This window comes from Heloderma suspectum, chromosome 3 (genome assembly GCF_057233095.1).
Source record: "Heloderma suspectum isolate Gila_16-S chromosome 3, 16-S_ref, whole genome shotgun sequence".
NCBI classification, from domain to species: domain Eukaryota; kingdom Metazoa; phylum Chordata; class Lepidosauria; order Squamata; family Helodermatidae; genus Heloderma; species Heloderma suspectum.
In genome coordinates this window covers 9676809-9700322 of record NC_139460.1, presented here as the reverse complement: position 1 = coordinate 9700322, position 23514 = coordinate 9676809, and the positions used below count along the sequence as shown (strand labels likewise).

General features: G+C 44.7%; 1 protein-coding gene and 1 non-coding gene across 3 annotated transcripts; both read left to right on the top strand.

Moving 5' to 3' along the window:
* The first annotated feature begins 570 nt into the window (after nucleotides 1-570).
* ALG8 (ALG8 alpha-1,3-glucosyltransferase) lies at nucleotides 571-22794 on the top strand. Of its 2 annotated transcripts, none has more exons than XM_084842488.1 (13): nucleotides 571-733; nucleotides 8273-8340; nucleotides 10055-10248; nucleotides 10799-10908; nucleotides 11129-11196; nucleotides 12976-13102; nucleotides 13829-13932; nucleotides 14806-14926; nucleotides 16912-17051; nucleotides 18201-18340; nucleotides 18978-19075; nucleotides 20465-20537; nucleotides 22147-22794. In XM_084842488.1, exons 1-13 carry the CDS (start codon nucleotides 601-603, stop codon nucleotides 22376-22378), a joined length of 1608 nt encoding a protein of 535 aa, XP_084698614.1. In that variant the 5' UTR covers nucleotides 571-600; the 3' UTR covers nucleotides 22379-22794. The 2 variants fall into 2 exon arrangements, with proteins under 2 accessions (XP_084698614.1, XP_084698615.1); XM_084842489.1 differs by having other exon boundaries at nucleotides 610-733; nucleotides 8262-8340.
* LOC146349339 (small Cajal body-specific RNA 3) lies at nucleotides 8954-9090 on the top strand. The gene has a single exon (XR_014789742.1).
* Nucleotides 22795-23514: the final 720 nt, after the last annotated feature.

Sequence of the window (23514 nt, the reverse complement as noted above, 5' to 3'; positions counted from 1 at the left end):
GTTTCAAACCAGCTTTTGCACTCTCCTCTTTCACCCTCAACAAGAGGCTCTTTAGATCCTCTTCGCTTCCTGCCATTAGGGTGGTATCATCTGCGTATCTGAGGTTGTTGATAATTCTCCCGGCAATCTTAATTCCGACCTGTGATTCATCTATTTCCCTTCCATACTCTGGGTTGCTCTTACCTGCTAACCAGATCTAAGGCTGCATCCCTATGCACAATTACTGGGGGGCAAGGGGTGGGTGGGAGAGTCCCATTGAACTCAAGGGGGCTTAATTCTGAGCAGACACATGGGATTGCTGTGAGTAAACCTGCTGCAACTGAATCCGGCTGCATGGCTGCAGTCCTGTGCACCCTTACTTGGGAGTAACCCCCACTGACGTCAGTGGGACTACTTGTTTCCACTGAGCACACCTAGGCTCAGGCTGCGTGACACACACCCGGCTGCAAAGGGCAGCAACGCTCCACACGGGAAGCCGCGCGCAAGCCCGGCGCGAGCGCTCGACAGCGGCCCCGCCCGCGGTCACTCCCCGCGCATGCGCGTGGACGCGGAAGGCCGGTCAAAGAAAGCGGCGCGGCCGCCGCTGCCCTTCCGCGGCGCATGCGCAGTGGCCCCGGGCCTGTCAGGGACCCGGAGCGAAGCGGCCTGTCATGGCGGCGCACGGAGGCGGCGGCTGGTTCCTACCTCTGGCCCTTGGGGTCACTCTGCTCAAACTGCTTCTCATCCCGACCTAGTAAGGAATCCGGATTCGTTATTTCCCTTCCGGCCGGTAGAAAGGGGACGGGAAGCGGGAAGCGGGAAGCGGGGTCGGACTCGGCTGTTCCCGTAGGGCTCTCCCCCCCTCTGCTTTTCCGGCTGTTCCCTGCGGGATGTCTCTCCCCCCCCGCTCTTTTTAACCGGTGCTTTCCCTCTCGGCCTTGCATTCTTTGCCCTACCCTCGTAGGATTCATTCTTCTGAGCTTCCTGGGGGGGAAAAGTCAAGAGTCACGTTGCAGAACTTCTAGAGAAACTTTAAAAAATTATCATTTGAAAGTACATTGTGAGCAAAAGTTCAGCAAATGTAGGGGAATAGTTGCAAGAACAACTTCTATGTGAATTGCACACTTTTCACTTTGCATGCCTATTCGGGTCTACTCAGGAGTAAGCCCCATTGCGTTCAATTAGACTTACTCCCGCAGTAATGGGCATAAGGTTGTAGGTTCGGATTACTAGCTCGGTGCATGCTTTTTTGGGAATGACTGAGACCCATTGACATTGGAGGGTCTTACTTCTGAGTAGAGTCTATACCCTATGCATTTTTACACTTTAAAAATGCATAGTATAGATATATACTATATCCTATATATAGGATGGCACTGTATGGTTGCAGTCCTATGCATACATCTTTGAGAGTAAGTCCCATTAGACCCGGTGACATTTACTTTCAAGTATCCATGCACAGGATTTGGCTGCAGTTTTATGGGCAGCTACCTGCAAGTACCCCTTCATGGATCACTGCCTTGTTGTGGCGAAGGGGCTTGCGTAACTCAGTGAAGCCATAAGCTATGCCATGCAGGGCCACCCAAGACGGACAGGTCATGGCAGAGAGTTCGGACAAAATGTGGTCCACTGGAGAAGGAAATGGCAACCCACTCCAGTATTCTTGCCAAGAAAACCCCATGGAACGTATCACAAGGCTAAAAGAGATGACGCCGGAAGATGAGCCCCTCAGATCAGAAGGTGTCCAATATACTACTGGGGAAGAGCAGAGGGTATTTCCAAGTAGCGCCAGCAAGAGCGAAGCAGCTGGGCCAAAACCGAAAGGACACTCAGCTGTGGATGTGTCTGGTGGTGAAAAGACAATCCGATGCTGTAAAGAACAATATCGTTTAGGAACCTGGAATGTAAGATCAATGAATCAAGGTAAGCTGGAGGTGGTCAAACATGAGATGGCAAGACTGAACATCGACATCTTGGGAATCAGCGAACTAAAATGGACAAGCATGGGCGAATTTAATTCAGGTGACCATCATATCTACTACTGGGGGCAAGAATCCCTTAGAAGAAATGGAGTAGCACTCATAGTCAACAAAAGGGTGGGAAAAGCAGTACTGGGGTACAATCTTAAAAACGATAGAATGATCTCAGTACGAATCCAAGGCAAACCATTCAACATCACAGTAATTGAAGTCTATGCCCCAACCACTGATGCCGAAGAAGCTGAGGTTGATCGGTTCTATGAAGACCTACAACACCTTCTAGAACTAACACCAAAAAAAGATGTCCTCTTTATCATAGGGGATTGGAATGCTAAAGTAGGAAGTCAAGAAATCACCGGGATAACAGGCAAGCATGGCCTTGGTGTACAAAATGAAGCAGGACAAAGGCTAATAGAGTTTTGCCAAGAGAACACGCTGATCATAGCAAACACTCTTTTCCAACAGCACAAGAGGCGACTCTACACATGGACATCACCAGATGGTCAGTATCGAAATCAGACTGATTATGTCCTTTGCAGCCAAAGATGGAGAAGCTCCATACAGTCAGTCAAAACAAGGCCTGGAGCTGACTGTGGCTCAGATCATGAGCTTCTTGTTGCAAAATTTCAGCTTAAATTGAAGAATGTAGGGAAAACCACTAAACCGTTCAGGTATGCCCTAAATCATATCCCTTATGGATGTACAGTGGAGGTGAGGAATAGATTTCAGGGATTAGACCTGATAGACAGAGTGCCTGAGGAACTATGGACGGAGGTCCGTAACATTGTTCAGGAGGCAGCAACGAAATCCGTCCCAAAGAAAAAGAAATGCAAGAAAGCCAAGTGGCTGTCTGATGAGGCTTTACAAGTAGCTGAGGAAAGAAGGGAAGTGAAAAGCAAGGGAGAAAGGGGAAGATATATCCAACTGAATGCAGAGTTCCAGAGAATAGCAAGGAGAGACAAGAAGGCCTTCTTAAATGAACAATGCAAAGAAATCGAGGAAAACAACAGAATGGGAAAGACTAGAGATCTCTTCAAGAAAATCGGAGATCTCAAGGGCACGTTTTGTGCAAAGATGGGCATGATAAAGGACAAAGAAGGCAGGGACCTCACAGAAGCAGATGAGATTAAGAAGAGGTGGAAAGAATACACAGAAGAACTATACAGGAAAGATCTGAATGTCCCTGATAGCCATGATAGTGTGGTCCCTGAACTTGAGCCAGACATCCTCGAGAGCGAAGTCAAGTGGGCCTTAGGAAGCATGACTAACAACAAAGCTAGCGGAGATGACAGTATTCCAGCTGAGCTATTTAAAATCCTAAAAGACAATGCTGTTAAAGTGCTGCACTCAATATGCCAACAAATTTGGAACACTCAGCAGTGGCCACAAGACTGGAAAAGGTCAGTTTACATTCCAATTCCAAAGAAGGGCAATGCCAAAGAGTGTTCAAACTACCGTTCAATTGCACTCCTTTCACATGCCAGAAAGGTGATGCTCAAAATCCTACAAGCTAGGCTTCAGCAGTATGTGAACCGAGAACTACCGGAAGTACAAGCTGGGTTTCGAAGAGGCAGAGGAACTAGAGATCAAATCGCCAACATTCGCTGGATCATGGAGAAAGCAAGAGAATTCCAGAAAAACGTCTATTTCTGCTTCATTGACTACGCTAAAGCCTTTGATTGTGTGGATCACAACTAACTCTGGCAAATTCTGAAAGAGATGGGGGTACCAGACCACCTTACCTGTCTCCTGAGAAACCTGTACGAGGGTCAAGAAGCAACAGTAAGAACCAGACATGGAACAACCGATTGGTTCAAAACTGGGAAAGGAGTACGACAAGGCTGCATATTGTCGCCCTGCTTATTTAACTTATATGCAGAGTACATCATGAGAAACGCTGGGTTGGATGAATCACAGGTCGGAATTAAGATTGCCGTGAGAATTATCAACAACCTCAGATACGCAGATGATACTACCCTAATGGCAGAAAGTGAAGAGGATCTAAAGAGCCTCTTGTTGAGGGTGAAAGAGGAGAGTGCAAAAGCTGGTTTGAAACTCAACATTAAAAAAACTAAGATCATGGCATCTGGCCCCATCACTTCCTGGCATATGGAAGAGGAAGAAATGGAAGCAGTGACAGATTTTATTTTCTTGTGCTCCAAGATCACCGCAGACGGTGACTGTAGCCATGAAATTAAAAGACGCTTGCTCCTTGGGAGGAAAGCTATGGCAAACCTAGACAGCATAGTAAGAAGCAGAGACATCACCTTGCCGACAAAGGTCCATCTAATCAAAGCTATGGTTTTCCCAGTAGTAACGTATGGTTGTGAGAGCTGGACTATAAGGAAGGCTGAGCGCCGAAGAATCAATGCTTTCGAACTGTGGTGCTGGAGAAGACTCTTACGAGTGCCCTGGACTGCAAGGAGGTCAAATCAGTCCATCCTAAAGGAAATCAACCCTGAGTGCTCATTGGAAGGACAGATCCTGAAGCTGAAGCTCAAATATTTTGGCCACCTAATGCAAAGAGAAAACTTTCTGGAAAAGACCCTGATGCTGAGAAGGACTTGAGGGCAAAAGGAGAAGGGGATAGCAGAGGATGAGATGGCTAGATAGCATCACTGATGCAATGAATATGGACTTGAGCACGCTCCGGGAGAAAGTGCAGGACAGGAAGGCCTGGCGTGCTATGGTCCATGGGGTCACGAAGAGTCGGACACGACTGAACGACTGAACAACAACAACCTGCAAGTAAGCCCCATTGAATATAGTGTAAAAATGCATAGGGTACAGACTAAGGAAAGAGTAAAATATGTGAAGAACCATGTAATTCAACCAATAAAAAGGCAGTCTCTCATATCATGAGCTTTTCTTTTAGAACAGAGAAGCTGCACCTAACAAATCAACTAAGATAAACACACCTATCAAAATTGGATTTTAACACTCTTTTTTTTAAAAAAGTATCTCTTTTCTGAACATGCATGGCAGTCTTTCTTTAACCATATATACTAATAACAAAGTCAATTGTCCAAACACTTATGCAACCAAAAATTGCATAAGAGAGAGTTATCAGCAGGCTTGGAAGAAATACAGGGTTTGCAGAAATAAAAACTAAAGACAATGCCATAAGTGTGTGTAAGGGGAATCCAAAAATAGTCCAGTGTGGTCTGAGCATGCTCAGTGGCTGTTGAATGCAGGCTGACTGGTGGTAGCAAGCAAATAATCGGGGCAGGGGGGCGTTGAAGTGGAATTGTTGTTGTTGTTCAGTCGTTCAGTCGTGTCCGACTCTTCGTGACCCCGTGGACCATAGCACGCCAGGCCTTCTGGAGCATGCTCAAGTCCATATTCATTGCATCAGCGATGCTATCTAGCCATCTCATCCTCTGCCGTCCCCTTCTCCTTTTGCCTTTAGTCTTTCCCAGCATCAGGGTCTTTTCCAGGGAGTTTTCTCTTTGCATTAGGTGGCCAAAATATTTGAGTTTCAGCTTCAGTATCTGTCCTTCGGCCGGCGCTCTCCAAGCTGCAACATTTTGTTGCAGATCCCCCTTGTTTCCTTAAAATCTGGTTCCCATGTTGTGGTTTGCTTTGATGCAAAAATTGCCTAAAGTCAGGACAAAGTGCCTGGATTTTTAATATGTGAAAATTTGTGAAGCAGTTTTTTTAAGTGCACATTCTTCTGGATCTTACAACATTTGCCAGATTTCCTCTTTTACTTAACTTTTGATTAACTTTTTAATTGATTTTTATCATTTCTAAGAAAACATATTCAAAGTGGCTAACCAAAAGATTATATTTATGCCACATTCTATCCTGCAGTATTGAGGGTGACTTATGACAATTTCATCATTATCCCGTCTTATTTTGAATGTTGAAGAAACAAAGCAAGGCACACTAAAAATAATTGCTATCCATTTGTCCCTTAATCCCAAAATAAGTCTCTCTCACAATACTGTTCATCTCCTGTTTACCTCTCAGACCTCAAATGTACAACTAAAATGAAAGTAACAAGTATAATTTAAAAAAAAAATTGGACTCTCTCCCCTCCCACACTTTTTAGAAAGGTGTATTTGGTTCTTAAATGACCTGCTGTGACAGGTAGAAGCCATGAAGGTGGAAAAGGCCATAGTGATGGTTTTCCTTGCCATCTGCTGCTGCCTCTACTCACAGAGAGCCCTGGTCTTTCTTGCGCTGGTGTTCGTGGGGACTCTGGGATTTGGGGGGAGCTTATTGGGGGTTTCTCAAAGAGAAGATCAGTAATGATGATGGCAGACAATTCTCTCAAAACCAGGTTGCCCACCTCTGCTGATCAGCTTCTACAATATACAGCAGTGTGGGAGCCTTGGATGTGCTCCAGGATATCCTCTCAATGCACATGAGGACATGGTGTGTCCCATAGGCCTGACGGTCCATGTGAATTGGCTGTCCACTCTAGAATATGCCCTCAGCTAAACAATTCTGTGCCCTGGACAGACTTAAAAACCTGTACGTACACACACACACACACACACACACACACCGTAAACGTTTGAGCAGAAATGACAACTACAATTCCAGAACTCTGTGTTTAGGTCCTTTGGCAGCCCTTGCTGCAACTGTGGTTGCCTGTCCCTAGCTGAGACCTGGGTAGCAGAGCTGTTGCCCTACCTAGCTGTGGCCCATGTATGCAGGAATTACTTTGTGACTTGGCCAAAATCGAAATGGCTGCCTGAAGTTAAACAGTATGAAATAACAGCCTTATTGCCTTTTGCTGTCCAGTTCTAACTTCTTGGTGTGGTTGTTCCATAGAACTTTTGGGGTTCATGTTATCCCAAGGATTATTGCGGTCCTGTCCTGAGGTAGGATATCCTACATAGGAAGCTGCCTTATACCTGGTCAGACCATTCATTTAGGGCAGTGTTGTGTCCTCCAGCAGTTGGCAACATGATTCTGTCACTGAGCTAGCAGGAGCTCCCCCTGCTGACTTATTTTAATTATTACCTGTGATTTCTTATAATTATTTCCCCTCTCCTCCCCTGGTGATCGGGAGCACTTCAACGTGAAGTGCTGGGCTCCCGCTGCCTGCCATCCTGATTCTCCTGAATGCCTTTGGGTCCTGTGTAGATCCAGAAACGTTCAAAGGAAGTAAAGATATGGGGTGGCTGGAGGCAAGCACTTCACTTGGGCGTGCTCCCAACCACCAGGAAAAAAACAGAAAGGGAGGGTGGAAGAGATGGACTCTATTGCCGCTGTGTCACAGGACATAAAGCAAACCTGTATGTAAAATATATAAACTGAAAAACCAACTTAAGCTTTAAAAAGTCTTACAATAGTTCCAGAAAATGCTCAAGTTCGGGCTTTGCTGTGTCTCCTGGGGAAAAGAATTCAACCACTATTGAGGTGGCCACTGGGAGTTCTAGAAGGCATGCAAATTGTTCTTGGTTCATGTCCATTGGAAATGAACTTTCAATACATGGAAAACTCTGCACTACGACAATTCCAGAAAGCACCCATTAGGTTTAATAATGCAGGAGAAATGAGTTTTGTCAAAGTACTTGAAATATGTTGCTTTTTCTTGGGAAATTGGCACATTTTCAATTTTCCCTTAGCTTTTGTTATCAGTCTTATTATTGCAAGATGTGGTCAGGGCAAGAACTGATGTGTATGGAAAGCGTTCTGATAGCAAGAGCAATTACAATGAGCTTTTTCAGGCCAATTGCAAGTGGACAGCTAACTGAAGTCTACTCTCAAAATTCAGCATAACACAGTAGCGGTTGCCTCCCACTGTGTGTGATAACAGTGACATCCATGCATCAGTTCCACCTGTAGGCTTGTTTATGTGGCAGGCCTTCTGAAAATGCGATTGCAAAGAAGAGGCAGAGACTATAGAATGGCCCTGCAGCTTGGTGGTATATGACAGGGCCCCTCTACCATTAATAGTTTACGTAGAAGAGGGAAATTGGCACTTGCAGCATCTGGTTTTTAAAATTGGAAAAGTGCTCAAATGTGATGATAATCGAATTGCTAAAACACGTTTTTGAACTCAGCAAAGGCAATTTCTGTTTATGGAATTAGGAAATGGAACTACCTGTAGCAAAGGCATAGTACATGGAAGCATCACACACATAATCACTCTCTGTGCATCCCACAGTTGTGATAATTGGGTTAATGTGTGAGCACAACTGCTGAAATTATGTCTTTTGTTAGTAGCATAGCACAGAGCTGCTTATCAGTTCTTGCTTGTCTGCTATTTCACAGTAAACTACAGAGCAAAAGATCTCTTCAGTGTGACATCCTTGTATCTGGGTACTAACAGTTAACTTCTTGTAGTCATTCCACAGATTTTGAAGTGCATAGGAACTGGCTTGCCATCACCCACAGCTTACCAGTCTCCCAGTGGTATTATGAGGTAAGTATGTCGGTCTTGCTGCTTTGCACAGATGCTCCATTGGTTCTTAGAACAGTGAGGTACAATGTCCTGCGGAGGTTTGCATACAGATGTGCTTTTTAAACAGACTGTGTTCCTCATGCGCAGTCCATGACTCCCTGCTCCTGTCATGCAGGGATGTTCGCCATGAGTTGTGTAAGAGTCCTGCAGGGACTGGGTGTGCTGAACGAACCTCAAATCCTTGTTTAAAAATGCTCTTAGGTTTGCAAACAATTTATTTAGGATTGGTCACCCATCCTGCTACTCCTCTTCTTCCTGCCCCCCACCATGCTACTGTCATCAGAAGCTACCTTCTCTATCCCACTGCAACAGTGAAGCTAAGCAGGGGTGCCTATCCAGGGTTGGAACTGGCAGCAGGGATGGTTCTATGCATGCAGCCACCATAGCCTCGCCCTGCCTTAAACATGGTGGCTCTGTCCCTGCTGACCTACAAGTATGTTGCGCATCAGCTGTTTTGGTGGTAGTGGGGAGGAGCTGCAAGTCAGGAGCTACACTCATTCAGAGGGTGCCTGGTCACCCAGGATACTTGCTTGCCATAGGCAACTCAAGAACCCTTAGATGTCTACTCATTGTTATTGGAAGCTGAATGGACCTCCAATGCGGGCAAATGAAATGTCTTTTGTCTGCACTTTCAGCCTTCCTAGAGTAAAGTGAAGGACTCTGTCTGGTTTAGAACAGCCAACTGATCCAGATCGTTCCCCTTTGCACATTTTTAAAAAGAAACACCTTGATATCTGCTCAGTGTTGTGATAAGTTCAGACTCTTAACTTTCTAGTAGCAGAATGTGACACCTAATATAGAATCTGCTAAGCTCCTGCGTCGTCGTGTATTCCGAGCGTTCACTTTTAAAAGTAGCTAGCTTCTAGTCCTCATCGTAGCTGGGAGACACTGGGATTCTTCTACCTTTTTTTGAGGGGAAGCACTGGGCTTCCACTTGAAAGCATGTTTGTGTAAAGCACTGGGCTTATATGTGACTATATCTATGTGGCTGGGAGGGAGTCACACCTCTCCTATACCATCATAAGTAATGAGGGCAGTACATTTCCTAAGGTCACAGTTGAGGTTGTTTTTGAACCCAGGCTTCCTAAGTCCAAGCCAGTACTCTATCTACTAGACCAGAATTTTGTGCTAACATAACCCAAATTCTACACCCACAAAAGCCGAACTCTCTGATCTGTGTAAATCATGCATATCAAGAACACACTTGGATATCCTTGCTTATTTTGCATAATTTTTCCTACTTCTGCTATTCATGAGAAGGGCAGAGCACTAATACCCCCAAACAGTGAAAAATCTGTTCAGTTCCCCTCTCTGGCTGATGAGGGGGCCTCTCCCATTGCCCACCACCCTGAGATTTTTCTAACTAGAGATGCTCATAATTGAACCCTGGAACGCCTGCATGTAAAGCATGTGCTGTACTGCTGAGCTATTGCTTTTCATCCTGTTCCCACATGCATGTTGAATGCTACATTGAGAACCATTGTGCTTGAAAGGGTTTAGGGAAAATAAGGAAGTGATGTCTGTGGGCTTAGCTTTGTGATAGCCTGCTCACTCAGGCAAGCCATTGCTTGATGTTGCAGTCATCAAGGGATGAATGTGCATGTATGAACCAGCCGTAGCTTAACATCATCCAGTAACTGACTCCTGCCTTCTTGTTCTATATTTTGAATTTCAGGCAACCTCTGAGTGGACCATAGACTACCCTCCCTTTTTTGCTTGGTTTGAATATGTGCTTTCACATGTTGCCAAATACTTTGACAAAGAGATGCTGGTGGTCCAAAACCTCAACTATTCCAGCCCTGCGACCATTCTTTTCCAAAGGCTTTCGGTCATTTTTACAGATGTGCTCTTCATCTATGCAGTTCGCGAGTATGTCAGTGCACCCTTATTGGGGCACAACTTGTTGTCAGGGGAGGGGGAGAAGCGAGGAAGAAGCGGGGAAAATTAATTGAGTTGCCTTGGTCTCTGCCCTTTTGTTGAAATCAATACATTAAGTATTGAAGGGTCTCTTTTGGGAATAGATGAAAGTGAAGATAAAATGTATTTAAAGTATTTTTACCCCACTCCTCAGCCAAAAAGTGCTCTTGGAGCAGATTACAATCAGTCACCAAAACAAGACAGCTTTACAACACAAGTTTACAATCTAAAAAGACATGACACACAAAGAAAAAGTGATGGGACAGGAAGAGGAAAGTATTAAGTAGACTTTTAGTGTAGCTGGTGGAATGGCCCTGATTCCCCACTCATCTGGTGGGAGGTGCGGGGGGGCAGTCCAATTGGAGCAGGCCCTGATGGTCCCTTTGACTGCTCCTGCCTCCCTCACTCCTTTCCCACACAACAACTGATGCCAGTTAGCATGCGCATAGAAGAATAAGATGACATTGCTAAGATTTTATCTCTTAGTTACTGTTCTGTTCAGATGCTGTACATGTGTAAATGGAAAGCGAGGTGGAAAAGAGCCTCTGGAGAACCCTCCCTTTGTTCTTTCAGTTCTCCTCTTATGGAATTTTGGCCTCTTAATTGTGGACCGTATCCTTCCAGTTCAGGAAATTGGGTCAGATTGTCCTAACGAAATGCAAGAATAGGTGGAAAATCCGTTCTAATGAGAACTGGATCTACTGAACTTGTTACTGGTTAGATTTATGACTAGTCATATAATTTGGAAGCCATATTGAAGGAATAATGTTTAAAAAGTTGCCTTGATTATGGTAGTTTCTAGAATGTAAATCCTTCCTTGACTCGATCTCAGATATTCACTTTCAGTACAATGGCTTCCTGTTTGGATTCATGCTTCTTTCCATTGCACGACTATTCCAGGTAACGCATAAAATTTCAGAAGGTGTAAACCATGCTCTACCCCTGTTGTAGGTTAATGAGAGTTCCCACTTAACCAAGGGACAACCTTTAAACTATCCTGGTTTAAATGGAAATCCTGATTATGGGTAAATGTGTGTTGGGGTAAATATGGATAGGGGGGTGGCCGCAGGACCCATGGCCTTGTTTGTTCCTTGCTTCTTTCTCTCTTTGCAGTGTTTAAAAGTATGCTGATGCCAAACCAGTTCCCCACAACCATAACATTGGGGTGTTGAGAGTGTGGCTTGTTATGTGCATGTGCAACTGTATGCATGTACAGAGTCGTTCCACCATGTGCTGAACTCTGCACACGTCCTTTGAAGCCGCATTCTCAACATGCCAATTTAGTCAAATGAATTTGCCCATTGTGGGTGACAATCCATTGTGTGTGTGTTTAATTATTTTCCAAGAAAAAACAGTAAAAGTAAATCCTATAGAAACTTACATCAAAGAGAACAATGTATGTTTTTTTATTAGTTAACCTGCTAGTCCATACCAAGATAAGTCATTTGTGGTACATCAACAGCCTGGGAAAGGAGATAGACTCCTCCCATACATACTTGCCCAGACCCTACAGTCATCTTCAGAGACCCTTTTCTGAGTGACCCCACCAAATGAGGTGAAGTGGGTGGCTACTAAGAAGAGAGCTTTTTCAGTGGTGGCTCCCTGTTTGTGAAATGCCTTCCCAAGGGAGGCTTGTCTGGTGCCTGTTTTGTGGTATTTTCTGCAATAAATAAAGTCTTTTTTCCTTTCCTCAGGCTTTTCCATTTTAAAAACATGTTATTACTTTTTAGACCTTGGGCATTTCAGTTGCTAGTTTTTATTTTGATGTTATTTTAACTACTTTTTAGCATGATGTTCTTCATGTTTATATTTAATGGTGTGTGTTTCTTCTATACAACACCCCGAGAACATATTGTAAATGAGTAGTATAAAAATGCTGTTAATAAATCTTCTCTACAAAAAATAGCCCTACCAGTTGGCTTGGCAGGTGCCTATTTTACAAAGCTGCTCCAAGGTCCTGGGTACTCGATCTGGAGCAAAAATGCTCTGATTCACTAGCACCTCATGGGCTTGAATAATTGTGTTCTCTCTCAGCGGGTCTCCCTCTGGGTGTGACCAGAAAGAGTTTTTTGGTTTTGTTTTCTAAAGGGTGAATCTATATATGTTTATCCAGCACACAGAATGTGCATGCTAGGACCCCATCCTGTGCGGAGGCTGGGAGCTATAACTCAGTGGTAGAGTGCATGCTGTACATACAGAAGAGCCCAGCTTCAATCCTTGACATCTCCAGTTAAGAGGATCTCAAGGAATGGACTGGGAAAGTGCCCTGCTGTGCCAGGTCTTGGAGAGCTTCTGTCAGTCAGCGGAGATAATACAGAACAGAGACAAGTGGTCAGAATCCGTATAAGGCAGCTTCATGTGTTCCTATGATTCTTTGGACATTCTTGCTTATCCTCATCCTATGGTAGCAAGCATGAGTCAAGCATAGGCTGTGCACACTGAACCCTCCACTGAAACACAGGAGGTTTCTGCATGTTTCAAAGCACCCACTTTGCGAGCTTTCTACACCTGCTTTGTTACCCAAGTACCAAGACAAGGGGACTAGAAGTCACTGTTGAGGCTTGTTTTCTAGACATCTCATCCAGCTCTTGGTCTGCATGCCTTTATATAGGCTTTTGATGCTTTATTCTCTTGAATAACCACCTGACCTTTCTCTTCCCCATCCCCACTTCCTTTCAGAAAAGGCACTTAGAAGGAGCTTTTCTCTTTGCCGTCCTCTTGCATTTCAAGCATATCAACCTCTATGTCGCCCCAGCATATGGCATGTACCTACTCCGATCCTACTGCTTCACTGCAAATAATCCAGGCATGTTGTTGATTCCAGGACTGGGGGAGGGTTTGACATTGGCAGTTGGCCTCCAAGGCATTGCCCATAAATGTTCAAGTTGGTCTTTGCAGCCTTAAGGACTAGGAACTGCTTTACAGGGAAAAAAAGCCATAGCAACCTGAATCCCATGATTTCCTGTAAACATACCACAAAAAATTAAAACGCATATAATAGCTTGTTTTGCATAACTTAGGTACTTTTTTGTATAACTAGAGGAGGTCATGGGTTTCAGGTTGTTGTGGTTGACTTTAATAATTTATTTATGAACTTTATTTGTACCCTGCCTTTCTATCAAAAAGTGGCACTCAAGGCAGCTTACAGAACCAATGTAAACAATAAAACAAGACAATAAAAACATAATAGTTACAGAAAACATATTATTAAAAACAGCACCCAAGCCACCAGACCCACTTAGAGGCTAAAGGCCTTCTTAAATAAAGCAGTCTTTGCCTGCCATACATAATGCATGTATATATTCCTGCAAAATTATACACAAACTTGTCTGGGTTTCCAGAACACAGGGACCATTACATAAAGGGGCAGCCTATGGCAATCACTTGGCTACCCCGGATGGATAGTGATAGGCCAGATTAGTATGTGGATCCTTTTTATAGCTAGAAGAAAATTAAGCTACGCTGCTGAAGCATTTCTTGTTTCTTCCACGCATCAGCATCTGTATTAATTGTAATATCTCATTTTCTCTAGATGGATCCATCCGGTGGCGTAGCTTCAGCTTTCTTCGCTTAACTGCCCTGGGCTTAATTGTTTGCCTTGTTTCTGCACTTTCATTGGGACCGTTCATTGCTTGGGTAAGTCAGGACCCTTGATCTTCCTTAAACAACCACATTTATGTAGCTTCTTAAGGCTGCTGCTTCCCAAATGATGATTGTATGCAGGGTGTTCTTTACAAATTATTTCCATGAGCCAAGTTGTCAAGTGGAAAAGGGCATTTTATGGAATGTATAAACGTGTGTGTCTGCTTTACAAGTCAAGACATATGTTGAGAGTTTGAGGCTGGCAGGCGTGGGGGCAGAGAATGGTTCAGTCTGATTGTGTCTGATTCACGACCCTATGTGAGGATAAATCCCTCACCAAGTTACCGTCTTAAGAATTGATTTAGCCATTTAGGAAGACCATAGTACACGCCTTTTGTGCCTGTACCACCTGAGAATGGGAAAGGATGGACGATTACTTGTTTGAAAGTGTCTGCACATCAACGTCTCTCTGCAGATGAAAAGTTTAAACCATCAGGGAAACCTTCCAAGGAACTACTTTTCTCTGTGACATATAAGGAGTTGATGAAAGCATGCTTCCAAATCAGAAATCCCTACACCCCACCTCACCCCATGTACCATGTGCTCTAAATTGGCTCTTGATCATGAGAGTAATTCAGAGCAGCACATCAGTGGAAATCTTAATGTGGGAAACATTCTTTAGTTAGTTTTTCTATTATTTATATTTTAATTTATAGATTTCTTTTCCATTCAAAGTCTCCCAAAGCAGCATACAACAATTTAAAATCATTATAACCAAACAAAACCTAAAACAGAGCAAAGCATGAGCAATAAAAGCAGAATCGAAATCCTATTAGGCTGTAAACATAACAATACCGCCTTGTTTCATTTCTTAGTATAAATCAAAAACCCTTAACAAAAAAGTTAACATTTTTTTCTTCTATTTAGGGGCAGTTTCCTCAAGTCCTTTCCCGCCTCTTCCCTTTCAAGAGAGGTCTTTGTCATGCATACTGGGCTCCTAACTTCTGGGCGGTGTACAATATCCTAGATAAAGCTCTCTCAATTATTGGTATGGTACCTTCATCCTGCATGTATTAACTGCAAATACTTGTTGCAAGATTTTGCTTCCTTTCAGAAAACTTTGCCTAGAAGAGACAATCAGCCACTTTGAGTGCCATTTTTTGGTAGAAAAGCGAGGTACAAATCAAATAAATAAATACATAAAACCATGCAAAGGTGTAGGCAACCTTTTTAGGCCTGTGGGCGCATTTGGCAATTTGAGGAACTGTCCTGGACACCACCACAAAATGGCTGCCATGGGAGGCATGATTAGTCACAAAGGACACGTAACCTGCTCAAAAGACTGAGTATGAGGCAGAGATGAGATCTGAGCTACAAAACGCTAAGCAACTCCTTTGAACCCACAATTTTCAGCACCAACAGGAACCTATTTCACAGAAGGCAAACTCTTTTCCTCTTTCTTTTTCTCTCCCACTTCTTCCAGCCAACTCATTCCCCCCATATCTTTTTTGCTGTTACTCTGGATCACCACCTATAGACACACACCCCAAGCTCCCCCCCCCTCCACATGCACACACACACCATGTCTTCAATCCATCTATTGTAGATTCATTCATCCTCTCCCTCTCTCTCACACACACGCACACACACATACACCATGTATCCATCATGAATACATACATACACATCCCTCCTTTCTCGCTGCAAGCACACACAAAACCCACACTCGCTCTTTTCAGGATCCCTCCAGCCCCACCTCTCAAAACCCTTTCTCTCTTCCTCTTTGTTTCTCATACACATGCAGCCCCCATCCATACATACATACAAGCACACAACCCTCCCTGATCCTCCAGCTGGCTTACTGCTGCCTTTCTTAGCCCCCGCTCTCCCTGGCCCCCACCACGTTCTTTACCCCTCTCCCCACTTTTCAGACAGAAATGACAGGAGTCTCTTTTTCTTTCTTGGTGGCTGGACATGCTGCAAAGGAAAGCATTGGCATGCATCCCCTCACCATCTTCATTTCCTAAGAATGTATCCTGAGCCTCATGCATGGCCGAAAGGTGTTAACGGGAAATGAAGATGGCAGTGGCTGGAGGCTGTCACTTTGTTTTGAAGTGACCCCAGCTGTTAGTAAGAAAATTGGTTACTTCTGGTTTGGTTTGGTTTGGTTTGGTTTGGTTTTAAGTGGGAGGGCTTGGGTCCCAAAAAGATGTCTGGTGGGCACCATATTGCCTGTTCCCGGATCAGCCTAGCAAAACAGCAGCCCCACTGAATTAATTTCATTCTTATCTTTTAAACTATGCATAGGAATATGTAAACATAAGGACAATTTCATTGGACCAATTGATTGACTTGTCAGATCCAATATCATGTCTCTGAGAAACATCGGATGTAACAGTAGGACTGAAGGTTCAGAAAACTCTGTTTGCAGCTCACTAAAATGGGGTTGGCAACATGTAGATGGGTCTCTTAGCACAATCCACAGATTCTTAGGAAGCAAGATGGATTGTTTCTTCTGATTTCCACATGCTTAGTTATTGTGGCTTCCTAAAACTAAAGAGTCGAAAACAAGAGGAGTACGAAAAAAATACAGATGTAGTATTGAAGTTGCTACAGCAAGATGATTTTTCCAAGGGCTGGCTCAAACTTCTCAACTTGGAGAGGAGCTCTTTAAATTTATAAGCGCTTCTATAGCATATGATATGTTTATGCAAATTAACTTCTGCTGTAAGATTTCTGATGTGAACTTAATGCTAAACAACTTGCCATCATTTTGCCTGAGTGTAAAATCTCAGCCATGTCTACTTAGGAATTTTAATAAAATGCCCTTTAAAAACCAAACTGGGGCTGTGATCCTAAGCTTATTTACTTGGGTATAAATAGTATTGAAACAAGCCATGGGACTTGCTTCCAAGGGCACATATTTTGCTAGAGGTGTGTGTGTGTGCGTGTGTGTGTGAGAGAGAGAGGGAGGGAGACTGACTGACTGACTGTGTGTCTGTGCTCCTAAACAAACTTCATTTTAACTTCCAGGTCTGAAATACGAATTTCTCGACCCTGCAAAGATGCCCAAGGCTGCAATGACTGGAGGGCTGGTCCAGGAATTTCAACATGCCGTCCTTCCTTCAGTGACCCCATTGGCAGCTTTATTCTGTACTGCCATCTCTATGCTGGTAAATTCAAATCCCTGTAGCCATTGAGCATTGATACGTCTTTAACTGCTGTGGGCACAGTCCACTGGAAACTTTGACTCACTGAAATGAATGGCCCCCCATTGAAGCACTGCTGTCTAGCCATGGGAAGGCGGAGTGGGGGAGGAGGCTGCCGGATGACACATAGGATGTGTCGTACAGGCATTTCCGCCTTCCCCGCCCTGTAACGCTCCCCGGAACACCCTGTTTTGGCTGCTCCGCACTCCTGTTCTGAGCCCGAGGCTGCTCTGTGCTGCCTGCGAGGCAGCGCGGAAGTGGAGGAAGGTCGGTGGAGCATGGGCTCCGAGGTCAGTTGCCAGAAACCCACATATCCTATGGCTGTCCAGCCGCTGACTAGTGGCCATAGGATTGCTCCCTCCACCTTTTACAGAAGCCTAACATTCAGCAATTCAGCAGATTAAGATTTTCCTGAGCTACAGAAAGAGTAATGGGAAAAGCTTTATCTTCTAAATTTCTGTGTGTTGGGCTCCTTTTAAAGGTCCAGCAGCTGTTTGAAGATGGCAACTCCTCCCTTGCTGGGTTGATCAGTGCAGAACTAGCACAGACTGACTTGACTGGTTGAACCGGAAGTGCTAAAACATTGATTCTGGGCTGATGGACTCTTGGTCCGGTCCAGCAGGGCTGCTCTTGCTTTCTTAAGTAGCTAGGGCAGACTGTTCAGACCCAGCGGCCACCATTAACCCAGCCTTCAACATGAGTCCCAGCTTAATTGTTTATCTTACATGTTAGTTTAAACTTCACTCTGTATGTCTGTCTCCCTTTCTCTCTCTTTTCAAAAGATGGTTGTGCCACCATTGGTGCAGTCAACTAGTTCAAGACCAATGGGGTACAAGATTAACTTTGTATTTTTGGCACACTCTTAAAACTACAATTCCCAGAGTTCCTTGGTTGGGAGCCATGCCAGCTAAACTGGTGTGTGGTGCAGATATGCCTAGAATCTCTGGAAAGCAAGTAACTTTCTCTGGCGCTTCAAAGCAGCTTAATAAAAGCCAAAGGTCAGCAGCTACTTCTCTTTTGCATAACAGAAATGGGAAGTTCCTGTCGAATGATAGTTTGCGCTCCTGATGCCGAAATGCCCACTGAAGCTTTGTTTCTGCCTGTTGTTTCTAGCCCTCTGTTTTCTGTCTTTGGTTTAAACCCCAAGGGCCCAGAGGCTTCCTGCGATGCTTGGTTCTCTGCGCATTGAGCTCCTTCATGTTCGGGTGGCATGTTCACGAGAAAGCAATACTCCTCGCCATTCTTCCTTTGAGGTACGAGAGCTGGAAAGGGGCTCCGATTGCATTTAGCACCACCCCAAGCAAGAACCCTTTCTGGGCCATAGCAAGGCTGGCCACGCAAAGCCAGAAAAATCACATTACAAATGATGTAATAGGAGCATGGGACTGGATCATTTCCATGGGATCCTGAGAGCCAAGTCATCCTCTTTCTTGGAGTAGATTTCTTATTCTACACAGAACTTACCTTAACAGAGGATATTTGGACCATGTAGTGTATATTTCCACTCTTTCTGTGATACTCTTGTTGATACACATAGGGTGTAAAACAGCTTCTTGCAGCAGCAGTGAAGTTGCTTTGAAGGTATTTATTTATTTATTACGTTTCTATACCACCCAATAGCCGAAGCTATGACTGACTTGTTCTCTGCTACTGCAGGAAGAGTCAAGCTACTGCTGCAAATAGTGGGTGAGGCTGCAATCCTATATATGCTTTCCTGAGAGTAAGGCCAATTCAACTCAATGGGCTTACTTCTGTATAAACATGCATAGGATTGGGCTGTCAGCGGGGCTGAGTAGGGGTGGCAGTATTGAGAGAAGACTGGAAGACAAAGATCGCTTTATTGAAGAGTTCAAAAATGGCTGTTTTCCAAAAAGTCTTGTTTGTTTTTAGTTTGCTGTCTGTGGAGAGATCAAGAGATGCTGGCATATATCTGGTTCTGTCTACAACAGGGCATCTTTCGCTCTTTCCTTTGCTGTTCACAGCGCCAGGTAAGACTCCTCTGTCCCATTTCTTACCTTACCTTTCTAAAATACATCTTGGCTTTTTGAGGTCAGCCGGAGGGCAGCAGTTTGATGCTATGTCGTAGTGATTATACTCTTGAAACATGACATCTGAATGTAGATAGCTGGACTGTGTTGAGTACCCAGAACCTACTGCGAGGAAAAGTATGGGTTAGGCACTCACACTGCAGATTTGTTTTTGCTTGGGTCAGTACCATGTGAGCATTTAAAGAAAGGTAGGTCGCTCCCATACACAAAATTCAACAGTACTGATTTCAGTGGGAGTTATACACACTACCTGCCTGCTGTGTTTTGATTGGGCCGCAACACCATTCCTACCCACTGCCAGTCAGTGTAAAGTACAAGCTTGCTAGGACCAAGGCCGGCCACATAATTTAGCAAAGTGAACTGGTTTATTCAGGCAGTGTGTTACAGGAGCAGCAACAAAACCCAGCTCCCTGCCCCTGTGCTGTCCAAGCTGGTGATGCAACTTGTTGTTATGTGAAATGGTATGACTGTTTAAGGGGAGGCAGGCAGAGTGCAGCAGCAGGCAGTTCCTTTGCCAGCAGGGTTCCTCCTGCTACATTCAAGCCTTTGTTTTGTATTCCTTTCCTTCCCATTTTTGCTGTATCTGGTTTTTCAGCAGGGGCTTTCTTCGTTTCCCTATCCATTGCTTTCTGTCCTTATTGTACCCCTTTATTTTCCTTCTGTTTTCCTTTCCTTTTGCCCTCTCTCTTCCTCTTTCCTCATCCTTCCCTTCTCTCCCGCCAGCACACCCCATTTCTGGTCTTTCTCCTTTCCTTCCTTCACTTCACAGCTTCAGGTGTTCTCTGCTCCTAAGCAGGTATTGCCAAGTTGGGTAGTGGGGGAGATGGTTGGGCCATGCAGAGCAATCCTATCTGGGTCTACTCAGCAATATGTTCCATTGAGCTCAGTGGGACTTACTCCCAAGTAAGTATGCATAGGATTGCAGTCTTGGGAAACAGAGGACAGATGAAGGCAGGAACTGGAGCAGCAGTGTGAATTGTACAGCAAAAAGATTTTAGAAGTGTGAGCCCTGGGGTGGGTAAGGGCTGGCAAAGAGACATTCAGGCTTTGTCTCAGGCAGCAAAAAATGTTGGGCTGGCACTAGGTGTGGCTATTTTCTTCATTTGTGTGCCATCATTCCTCTAGTCCTCTTGGGGCTACATGCATGGGGCTATCCTGTCTTGTTCTAACAACGATGCTGTGAGGTTGTTTAAGCTGGGAGAGCTACTGGCTTGGGGCCATCCAGTGGGAACAAAGAAAGCATGCTTTTTCTTCAAAACTATGTCTTTTGTCATATACAAATCAGAAGCAGATGCATACAAAGTTTGCCAACCTTTCCTTGTGTTTCAGAACTGCCAATTAAAATACTGCTCATGCTGCTCTTCACGGTGTACAGCTTCTCTGCGCTGAAGGCTGTATTCAGGTAATGACTGAACAAGCATTTGCTAGGCAAATAAAGAGCAAATTCTACTTTAGATTGCTAGGAGGACCAGGTTATGCATACTGTGCAGTCCAGTCCTGTGGATGTTTATTGAGAAACCCCACTGAGTTCAAAAGGACTTACTCCCAAGTATGCATACAGAAGATTTCTGGTGTGCACTTCAGTCTTATGCATGTTCTTTTCACAGGTAGGTCCCACTCCCTTCAGTGGGGCTTACTCGTCAGTAAGTGTGTGTAGGATTGCAATGTTAAGATGCAACCTTATGCATGTTTAGATGGGAAAAAAAGTCCCACAACTCCCAGCATTCCCCAGCATTGGATTGCAGTCTTAATGAGGCTGCATGGGCTGGAAGGTACGTGAACCCAGTGGTTACAAAAGAGACTTACAACCCAGTCATATGCCTATTTACCCAGAAGTAAGTCTTGCTTTGTTCAGTGGGTCTTCTCAGAGGTAAATATGAACAGGATTGCAGTCTGAATCTAGGTGTGTGTGTGTGTGTTTGTACAAAGGTTTTATTCTGCAGCATTACAGAGAAAAAAGTATTAATGCCATTGGAAGGAAACGGTGCTGGTTAAAATTAACTATAGGTTTAACAAGGGAGCAAAAGACAGTGAGCTGGCTCTGATTAATTCCATGTGATGGGTAAACTTGGAAAGGTGGTTCTAGAGCAAATAGTTCCATATGACAGGTGAGCCATGGCATATGAAAAACAAAAAGCTCAAGGACCTAGCCAGTCTGACCAGGGGGAAAATACATTTTCAACTCTCAGACTGAGCTGTGATCAGAATCTTTTCCACCATGCCATAGCAAGGGAAGTGTTACTAGGACACATTTCCATACCACCTAATAGTTCCGTGATGTCCCAGAGGAAGGGACAAAACGGGGGGGGGGGGGGGGACACTTCTTGATCCTGAAATGGGTGACATTTGAGATGCCAGAATACTTTATTTGGCTTTGCATGCACATTGCGTGTTTCCCAGGTAGTGCACATACCTGGAGCCCAGGAGAGGCTGGTGGCTCCAGTTTCGGTGGGGCAGAGATTCCATTTTGGGTTTTACTTACAACCAGCCAGATGGCAAAAGGAGCTGGCCAAGGTGCTGGGCCCTATTTCCAAAATGGATCAAGTACCTTGGATAGCTCCATTAGACTTCTGGCTGGTTGTAACTAAAACCCAGAATGGGACCTCTGCCAAACCAGAGCCACCAGCCTCCCAACCTTGCCATATATGAGCTAAAAATTCAGCAATGAACAGGAACTAGGTCCGCTCCGTCTTGGTTGTTAACAGACCAGTGGGGAAGACTTTGACACTCCCTGGCTGTTTTTTTAAACTCGTTTTTTAAAGTGACCCGTGACCCTAACAGAGCTTGCTTGATCTCTCCCCCCCACCCCCACCCCCCGGGAACAGAGAGCTGCTATGTTATGCCCATCTTGGCACCTAATGAGTCTTAGTATTTAGAAACTGCTGCATTCCCAGTAAGACATTTGCACACCTTTGTAGAACACAGAAATGATCTTAGAAAACAGCAACTTCTTAAAGTGATAACCTATGAAGTGATCATGTTAAACACCCCACTCCCTTCTCTGTCCACAGGAAAGAAGGATCTCTGCTTAACTGGCTGGAAACAATCTACCTCCTTGGGCTTACACCGCTAGAAATCTTCTGTGAAATCATTTTTCCTTTCATCACCTGGATGCAAAAGTTTCCCTTCCTCCCTTTGTTGCTCACCTCGGTATATTGTGCTCTGGGCATCATGTATGCGTGGCTCAAACTGTATGCCTCTGCCTTCATGGGACCACCAGCCATCAGGCGAAAGGAAGAATAATAATAGTGCTAAATGGTGGCTACTGCTGGGTCACAGTACCATGTACTGTTCCTTTAAGGGTGCTGCCTCCTCCTCCGGAAATGGCTGCTGTTTCTTTGAAGGTTCTGGAGCAAGAAAGTATTCTGCAAATACTCTTAAAGAAGTGGAGGCATTTTCAGTGTGAGAAGGGGAAGTCTATAAAGTTGGAAGCCTTGTTTACAAAAAGAGTGTTAATAAGGACTTTTAAAAATGGTATTGGACTTTCTTTTTTAACCTTCAGTTTGAGCTGAACCAAATGCTGATTGTCTTAATGGGTCCATCCTTGCATGTAACCTATAAGGTTACTTGAATTACAGAATCACTGGCCTCCAGAAAAGAAACTTAATTACAATCATGCGTGGTGAAAGATGTGAATAAAGTACTCACTTTTTAATATATATTTGCTTGTCTAAAAATCATTATGGATGGATCCTACTGTGCGTCTGTGCTTATGTTCTTATAAGGTAATCAGACAAATTCCTGGAACATAGATCTTTCAGTCTCTGTTACTCAAGATGGCTTATGGACCGTCCATGTTCACAGGCAATATGCCACTAACTGCCATTTGCTGGTGAGTAGCTGTTTTAGGGCACAGTCGTATGGGCTGTGGATGGGTTGCATCCTTGTGAGACAGAATCCTCCGAACTTGGGGGCTTCTGCATATCCAGTGCCCTGCCAAGCTGCTGCTGGCAGGGCAGGAGGAGGACGGCGGCGATGTTCACCTCTCTGTCCTCTGTGTTTGTTTGTTTTACTCTAGACGGGCCTCTGAGCTCGTCTAGAGAGGGCATGCTGGCAGGACTGTGGCGGGAGAGGCCATAGGCTCCCTCATAGCCTGGCCTCTCCCCTTCCCACCCATCAGAACGCTCCCTTTTCCTTCCCTCTAAAGCCACATCTGTGACCTTGGGGAGCAGCCAGTGTAGTTCTTTCCACAGTGGCTCCGAAGAGGTGGGGGGAGGGAGGGATTGAATAACGAAGCCCCCCTTCTGAGGTCATAGCAGTGTCTACGGCCTCAGAGGGGGGACTCCAAACGATCCTATGGTTCCTAGGACACTCTCCCAGGACCATAGGATTGCTCCCCCACAACTTTCCAGGGAAGTGCCATAGCTCAGCATTTATAT